The 8,609-nt window shown below is 53.4% G+C and overlaps 1 protein-coding gene across 1 annotated transcript in view; it reads right to left on the bottom strand.

The window, feature by feature from the left end:
• Positions 1-439: 439 nt before the first annotated feature.
• LOC104077114 (hydrocephalus-inducing protein homolog) overlaps positions 440-8,609 on the bottom strand; it is a gene marked incomplete at both ends in the record, with an annotated part of 100,529 nt that continues 92,359 nt past the window's right edge. The window contains 4 exons of the mRNA XM_009578232.1: positions 440-598; positions 1,498-1,707; positions 2,414-2,530; positions 4,420-4,600. Of these exons, the coding sequence (XP_009576527.1) occupies positions 440-598; positions 1,498-1,707; positions 2,414-2,530; positions 4,420-4,600 (667 nt within the window). The remainder of the gene's footprint in view (positions 599-1,497; positions 1,708-2,413; positions 2,531-4,419; positions 4,601-8,609) is intronic.

Below are 8,609 nucleotides of genomic sequence, written 5' to 3'. Positions count from 1 at the left end.
TCTCCCTCCCCCTCCTTCTTCCTCCTCCTCCGCCTTCTTCCTCCTCCTCCGCCTTCTTCCTCCTCCTCCGCCTTCTTCCTCCTCCTCCGCCTTCTTCCTCCTTCTTCTTCCTCCTCCTCCTTCTTCCTCCTTCTTCTTCCTCCTTCTTCTTCCTTCTTTTTTCTCCTCCCTTTTTTCTCCTCCCTTTTTTCTCCTCCCTTTTTTCTCCCTTTTTCCTCCCTTTTTCCTTTTTCCTTTTTTCTCCCTTTTCCTTTTTCCTCCTTTTTCCTTTTTTCCCCTCCTTTTTCCTTTTTTTTCCTCCTTTTTCCTTTTTTTTTCTCCTTTTTCCTTTTTTTTTTCTCCTTTTTCCTTTTTTTTTTCTCCTTTTTCCTTTTTTTTCCCCCCTTTTTTCTCTATAACGTTCTCCTGGGCAGCCTGCCACAGGGCCAGGGTTACTCACCTGTGCTACCTCCGTACTCACCGTGCTGGGCACGACCAGGGGCACGCCGGGCAGAGGGCCGTCTGCAGCGGCCGCGCTGGGGCTTAGCACCACGTAGGTGAATCCCACCTTTCCGCTGTTCTGCAGGGTGACCTCTGCTTCGGTGACTTCGTTAAACAGCTGAAGAGGAGTGGAAAGTTGAAGACACAGACCTGACACTGGGAATCTCCTTCTGCTTTCCTTGGGATGAGAGCAAATGAACGCAAAGCAGGAGAGAAGCAGGGGCAGAGGAGCTATGGGCACTTGACTCTCCCGGCTTAACCCGGGGGACCCACAGCCACAGGTACCTCTCAGCCCTACACAGGAACAGACATTTATGGCAGCGTGCGGAGGGGCAATACCAACCACATAAAGATCAGTAATAAAAAAACCAAAGAGGATACAAGCCCCCTGCACTTTAAGGTGTTATCTAACAGCTAGCTGAAACAAAGGAGGCAGCATCAAGGCATTGCAGAAGAAAAAAGGCATCCTGCATACAAGTATTTGCAGAGCTTGCAGTGACAGCAAAAGGGGAGACAGACAGTGCAGCACAGACAGGGCCAAGAGCTGGAAATATCTGTGGGGTTTTTAACTGAAAAGAAGTAAAGCAGGGATCGTTCTGAGACATTCTCTCCAGCTACAGTGACTGGAAGCTCAAGTTAACTTCGTCCCTGGTTTATTTTGTTGATTAATCAAGAGCGTTAAAAGAGCGTGTCTCCTTGGACCTCAGGCTTTAGGAGCGGATCAGTGGATGGATGTCTCGGGGCATGTCCCTCTGGAGATGACCACTGGGATCCCACCTTCCCCAGCAGGCAGCGTTAGTAATCTTGAAGAGGAGGAATTCCCAACTTTGGGAGGGTGGGGGCGTGGAGATGGCCATTAAAAACCAGTTTGGATGCAGGACGTACCACTCAAAAGCTGTACTTCCAAGCCATACGGCTCAGAAAGTAGCTGGGAAGGGGGGAGAGCCCTACCCCTAGGTGGGCAGCGACCCGCTGGGGATGGTTTCAAAGACCTCTGCCAAGAGAAATGTGCAGCACCTGCAGCCCGCAGTCGATCTCCGTGATGTCTAGGAGGTAGTTGATGAGCGAAGCCTCCCCACTCAGCACGATCTCGTAGGTCGGGCCTCCCTCCACCCTGCACGCCGCAACGACGCGGGCGACGATGTTCGCGTGGCCAAAGAAGGTGAACGTGACCCGCTGGCTCTCGCCCGGCTGCAGCACGCCATACAGCGGCAGGACGTCGAAAACCTGGAGGTAGAGGGGGAGAGATCGAGATGTCAAGCATCGAAATTGATGCAGAAGAGCAGCCACGGCTTGGAGCAAAGGACAGACGTGGCTAGAAGGACATCTTCCTCAAACACAGGCAAAATCATCCTAATCTCATCCTGCATCCATTACACTTTCCAGTAGAGGAACCATGGGAAAAATCTTCTCCCATACTTGCTAATTAACACATTAATTAATACACTACGTTAAAGTAATTTGGGAGGTCTCGTAGCAGCAAGAAATTCTCTCTGCTGCAGAACCTGCCTTTAAAAACATCTTTTACTGCCTCTAGAGAAACGCAAGGCTGGGAGGTGAAAGCCCTTGGAGCCGAGGGGAGAACTCCAGCCCTGCTCATCCGACTCCTGATGCTTTTCGCTCTCTCTCCGACGTGCACGCTGCTCTCTCTCAAGATGCTAGAGCAAAAGCTGCAGCAGAAATTTCCTATCGACCACTCAATTGGTAACAAGATGAATAACGCCCTCCACAGCTGCTGCGCAGGTAACGTCCTTGGTCAGCCCGATGACATGTCCCGCACGTCCCCTCCAACGACCAGTTGCTTCAGCAGGGCTGCGCGACGTGCTCGGGGGGGTGCAAAGCCGCTCTGTGAGCGGCGCCGAGGGCCACCAGTGGGAGTGGGGGCTACCTAACCGCTGGCCACACTGGAAAAGCAGAAGCGAGACAGACTTACCTCCTCCACCCCCAAGGCAAGGGGCTCTGTCTCCGTGAAATGCATCAATTCCTTGATCCTCACCAGGCTCTGAGTCTCCGCGGCACCTTCCAGCTCCGCAGCAGTGGATGGTAGCGGCTGGAAAACAAGCACCGTGGGCTGCAGTAAGCAACTGGCTGGTCTGGGTGAGACCACTCTGCTGCAGGCTCCACCACCGCGTCAAGCCAGGAGCAGCTGAGATGGGACCTGGGAGCAAATCAAGTAGGGGTATGTCCGTGCCATCAGTTGAGTGTGGGTCCAAGCCCACCCACAGATGAGACATGGGCACCACCTGCACTTCCCATGCGCCAGCTTGCACGAGGAAGCTGGGTGCACCCAGCACTCAGCCCTGGCAGAGACCTCAAGGGCATTTTGCACCCTCGTGCCAACCTGGCTTCGCTCGCTCCTGCCTAAGGAACACGCTGAGAATACCCATGCCCGGAGAGGTTAGGCTTGCCGTGACAAAAACCAGAACGTAGCTGCAAGTGAGACGATCAAAACCAGGAAAATAAAGACTTAGAAAGTGCTCGGCGCAACTACCCCACTTCAGATGGTGCTCAGGTTTCATCTCATGCGCTCATCAGTGCTGGAGAGCTGAGGGTCTCTGAGGCGTTCTTCTCGAACACCACCTTCCTGAAGAAGGCAACTGAGATGTTTTTCTGTCTTGCAGCAGCTTCTCAGCTCTGAGGTGTTTAACCTCAGAGGTGCCATCTTTCAAAAGGAACCTCATCCTGGGCTTCTGACCCATATTTATAAACGAGGGCTTTGTGATTGCTCTTGAAGTTTAAGAATATGTGCTTCTTCACTAACGTGAAGAAACACTTTGTGCTGTGACCTTGATTTCAGGAGGATCTGCAAGAATATTCACGGGACATCCTTAGACCTAATCAGGCTACATCTCCCCAGTAGATGAAGCACCGGGGAGGGCAGAGTCTTCTCATATTTTGATGCTCTTTGTCATCTCCACATTTTCAAATCTAGCAAAGCTTTGCCAAGCGTATATTCCCAAAGATGCTAACCACACCTTTCCTAGGCCGATGGTCTCCCACCTCCCCAGAGATGTATATGGACATTGCCTTGATACAGAGACACAAGCAGAAGATGAAGCTGCAATCCAGATGTATCCTTTGAAGCAATTTTGGATCCTACTTAGCCACGTCTACTTGCATTTCCCTGGTTTATTTGTGCATACGTGGCAACAAAGCAGGAAATAAAGATGATTTCATGCTTCTGCCTGAAAACATTCAGCCACACTATTCTTCACATCTACAGAGTATCATTTCTCCTGGTTCAGAAAAAAAGGCGTAGAGTTGTAATGTTAAAACTGCTGATGTTTGGATGTGAGCAGGTGCAACCCCTCTCCTTGAACCTAATGCCAACGCTGAACCTCCCGTGCTTTCTTACATCCTTTTTTTATTGCCCCAGGAGCAGCCTCTGTCCCACACGATGCAGAACAAGGCGCCAGATCCCACTAGCTCCAAGGTCAAGCTCCAAAGCAGCGAGGTTCACCAGGAAGGTCAGCAGATCAAAGGTGACTTTGTCTGCAAAGCCTTGTTTTATAAAACACTGTGGCCATCACTGCAATACCGGGTCTTGGGGGAAGGCAGAGGCGTGAAAACACGTGGCTCTAGCTGGGGTTGAGAAGGTGGTAGGTGGAGATCAGCACTTGGCACAGCTTGGTACAGAAAGGAAACTGGAAGCCTTCACGTCATGATGCACATAAAAGCCTCATTTGATGTTGTAAAAAAACAAGCCAGAAAAATCCCAAACCCAACATAGGTCAGTAGGATCTGAGTGGGCTTCTCCAAGCAAAACTATCCTATTTCTCCCTCCCCAGAAGCCCCGTCTCCAGCCACTGGCCCTGCTGCCATCCCTGCTCTCGGGGCACGTGACAGCAGGGCAGAAAAAAGGGAGGTTGGCACCAGCATGGCTTTTTGGTGGCAACCTGGGGGAGGCAACGCAGGCGGTAGGCATGCAGGAAAATCTACCTTTGCCTCCAGGGAGTCGTCTGCGTCTGCTGGCTCTTGGGCAGGATCCGCTGCTCCCAGGGCTTCCTGCGCACCCCCATCCCTGGAGCTGCTTTCTGCAGACGCCGAGCGCTCCGACCAGGCTCCCTCCTCCTTCGGTGGTCGGGGTTTGATGAAAAATTTAGGCGTTAGAGGGCTGAACCTGGAAGAGAACGTAACTTTGGTCACGGACCTGCAGTGGGAGGGAGGGAAGCCTGCACGAGCAGCTCCTCGGCAGGATGCGGCCCCTGGGTGGGCGCTGGTGGTGTGAGCTCGGCGCTGGGTCTGACCCGCCAGCTCCGAAACCAGGATGGAGCAGGTCAACGCTTGGGGCTGCCCAGGGGACCGCGCGCCTCGCCGCTGGCGTAGCAGCGGTGCAGGCAGCTGGTCGCACCAAGGAATGGAAGGGGACAGAGGTGAACGCCTTGTGGGGAGGCAAAAAGCGCAGCAGGAAAGGAAGAGACAGACAAAATGTGCAAAAAGGTGAGACGGAGACGCGAAGGGGCAGATCCGAACAGCAATGAGCCGGTACGGACCCACCAGGGCCCTCCTGAAAGCACCCACTGCCCTGGACCCACCTGAGGGCCAAAGCGAGAAATTTTGCAGCTCTACTAGACATTTATCCCGAATATTTCCCCTGATGACTACCCGCAGGTCAGCACAAGCAAGCGGCAACGCTGGTGGCTTTCTCCAAGTGCGATCAGGCAGGAGCAGGGACGGAGCCCGCAGCCTGCCGTGCCCTGACCGGACCGAGCCCAGCGTGGCTCAGGGGCACCCATGGAGCCCACCACGGGACACTCTCACACACGCAAGGCCACCAGCGACATGGAAAGACACGTCGAACAATTCCGAGCAGAGATTCACAATTAGACAGCCCATTGATCCCCGATGAGCTCCGACGCAGCAGCAATTAGTGCTTTGGGGAAGGAAGTTTTGGTCGTTTTTAATCAATATCCAGCAAACGTCGACGACAAGATTCAGCTCCCTGCTGTGCCGCAGGAATTCCCCGGTTGCAAAACAACGGCTGTACCTGCACCTCGCATGAAAAGGGATCAGCTCTGCTGAAACAAGGTTAAAACCCATGTGGCACTTACCGACGGCGTGGTCACCTCCCCAGCGGGTTCTAAACACAAACTGTTCGAGGACCGACTTGGCAAACGATTCAGCAAGGCTTGTTTTACGAACAGAGCTGAGCTTATAGCTTGACCAACATCTGTCAGTCAAAAATATCTGGTTTAACGTTTCCAAACGTTCCCAGGCGACTCAGATTACGTTCCCTGTCTTAAATCGCAGCAGGTGCTGACAGTAACTCTGCTGGTATTTCTAATGCCACGTGGAGGGAGCCGTGCCTGCCTGTCACCGTCCCTATCTGCAAGCATTCCCCACAGGCAAACAAGGCAGATTTTTACAGCAACCTGGGTGCTTCGTTCCCAGCTGGAAATGCAGTGCCTTTAACGACATGCTCCCAGAGAAACATTTGTCTTTAGCTTTGTAGCTTATTATCTAAGGCTGCGTTTCATTTCTGGATTAGAGGCTCTGCTCTTCATAACCTGAGAGCTCCCACCGGGCTTGTCCTTCCTGCAGCCGCGCACAAGAACAAGGCTTGGCCCGGGCGAGCCCCTCCGCAGCCCTCCCTCCGCCTGCTGCCGGGACCCCGAGCGAGACCTCGGCACCGACCGTGTGGAAGAGCGATGCGGGACGGGAGGGGACGAAGGCGTTCGCTTGCCCCTGCAGAGCATCCCCCATCTCCAGTCCCATCTGTGCCACCGTCGCTCCTCTCAGCCAAGGCACCTCAACCTGTGTCGGGGTGCGCCGAGGGGTGAGCGAACCCCTCAACGCCTCCAGCAGCCGCTAACTTGGGCGTCTGCGTAGGGATGAAATAAATCCAGCTCGGCTGCAGCCTGCAGCTGAACCCTGCCGACGGGAGATGCCTGCAGCGCAGGGGTACAAACACCCAGGGCCAGGAGCACCCCAAAGCCCTCCAGCGACATACCAGTCCGCGCACGGGTCTGGCCATCGTCGCGGTGGCTGTCCCCAAACTGCTAGCTGCAGTCCGTCCTAGCGAGGAAATGAAAGCGCGGCTCTTGGAGCCCCTTGTGATAAATACTGCGGGTTAATAACAGCTCCTGAGGAGAGGTAAACCCCCGAGACGGAAAATCCATAATCATTTATTAAATTACCTTTAGTTTTATAGAATGGTTTGAGGCAACTTCGTGGGATCGCGGTGCCTAAACAACAATATTTTTCACTCTAAAGTAGAAGCCTTGTGGGACCTGGTGCTGGGAGATGATGTGATTAGCGAGTCCTGCTGCAGAGAAGCACAAAGCACAGCGAGGGACTTTTTCCAGTGGGGGAAAGTCAAAATGAATACCAAGAAGTGTAACGTGAAAGGGAAGGGAGCGAGGAGGCCAAGGTGTCGATAGAAAGCTGACCCCTGGGACAAGAAATCTTCCCGGCGCTGAAGGAAAGGGGGTTGTCTTAGAAAAGGAGAAGGAAGGGGAAGACAACAAGATGTTCAGCATCAGCCCGGGCTTCAGGCAGCTCCTTCTCTGACGTGAATTGGGACTTTCTGGGCATCCTCCAGCACCTTCAGGCCAAGGTTGTGGATGCAGGGAGGAAGGCGAAGAGCAGAAAGCGGTTCCTCCACCTGCAGAGAGGAGCTATCCCACGGGGGGCCAGAGGGCTGTGGAAGCGCCTCCGCCAGCAGCGTGGAGCTGAGACAAGGAGCCCCCTGACACAGGCAGGTCAGCGGGAGCTGGAGGGGCTGAAAGCAAGGTGTTAACCCCTCTGGGTCTGTCTCACCCAACCCGGCCACCCCTCAGATGAGGCAAAACGCATCCAGGAATTAACAGTGGGGACTGAATGGGAGCACGGGCAGACTGACATCAGGGAGAGAGGAGTCCTTCCTGCTAGGGCCAGGACAACCTTCTGCCACCCACCGTCCCCAACCTCTGAGACATTAGAAAAAAAAAAAAGCATCTCAGCCTGTCTCCTGTTTTCTGAGCCTGCTAGGGACACAGCTTCACACCGCTTCCCACACCCGCCTCCCAAAATAGAGGAGCTAGAAATCACACCGCTTCTGCAAACTACACGCGAAGATTCACACGGGATGACGTGACCCCGCCGGCTCAGGCTGCGCGGGAGCTGGCGACATCGGGACAGTCACCCCCAAACTGTAACGGGAAGGCCCGAGGTCCCTGCAGCCCCTGCCAGCACCAAGGACACGTGCCAGAAGCCACCACCGCTTCGCATTAAAAGCAAGAGTTTTAACAGTGCTGAGACCGCTTCCCCAGGACATGGTACCCACCTGTGGAGCACCCTCGCCCAGGCCCCCCAGGACCACCCGCTGGTGCACCCGTTAGGCACTGGGTGAAAACAAGCCTCCCAACAAAGCACGAGCTCTTTTCAGGTTATCACAGGGCAAAGCACCAGACACCGCAAGCCCATGAGGCATGAAAGAGGCTTGCAAGCCCCTACGATGCATTTTTATTTCTCCTTCGGGCCATCAGATGCATATTAAAAAGGCACTTCGGAGCAAGCCACAGACAGCCCAAGGCTGTTTGCAACTGAAAGCAAAATAACATAATACTGGAGTGAAAACCTTCCCAGTGCACCGTGTGGGAACACTGGGCTTGAGCTGGGCCACCTGGCCAGCAGCCGAGGAAGGTGGTGGTGATGGTTTGTCCTCATCAATAGCAACTATTAAAAGATGGCCCTGAAGCCTACTTCTTTGCTAGGATAAATTCCTCTGCTAATCTAAGGTTTGTGTGTTTACTGAACCACCCATTGAAATTCAGACCAGGCACTGGAGAGACAGAGAAGAGAAGCAACACCGCTGCAGCGAGATCCAACACCTCCAACTTCTGTCTTGCACATGCTGGAAATGATTAAGCTGGATTCGGCGTTCATCTGAATGCAGCGAGCATCCCACTGTGACCGAGTATTAATTAGCTTGCAGTTAATATGCAGTTTTAACGGCCACTTACTTATTTGAGCAAAAAAAAAAAAAAAAATCAGTTTTGAGAGATGAGGGAGAATTTTGATTTCTTGTTTGAAAGTAGAAATTGCGTAGGAATGGATGCAGGGATGCTACTACTGAAAAAGACGTGAAGTATCCCATGTTCCTGGAGCAGCAACCAAAACTCTCTAGCACCTTTCAAGCAGAAGCCACG

Source organism: Fulmarus glacialis, unplaced genomic scaffold, assembly GCF_000690835.1.
Source record: "Fulmarus glacialis isolate BGI_N327 unplaced genomic scaffold, ASM69083v1 scaffold4595, whole genome shotgun sequence".
NCBI classification, from domain to species: Eukaryota; Metazoa; Chordata; class Aves; order Procellariiformes; family Procellariidae; genus Fulmarus; species Fulmarus glacialis.
The sequence above is the reverse complement of the archived record's forward strand: the minus strand, read 5'-3'. Positions and strand labels throughout refer to the sequence as shown.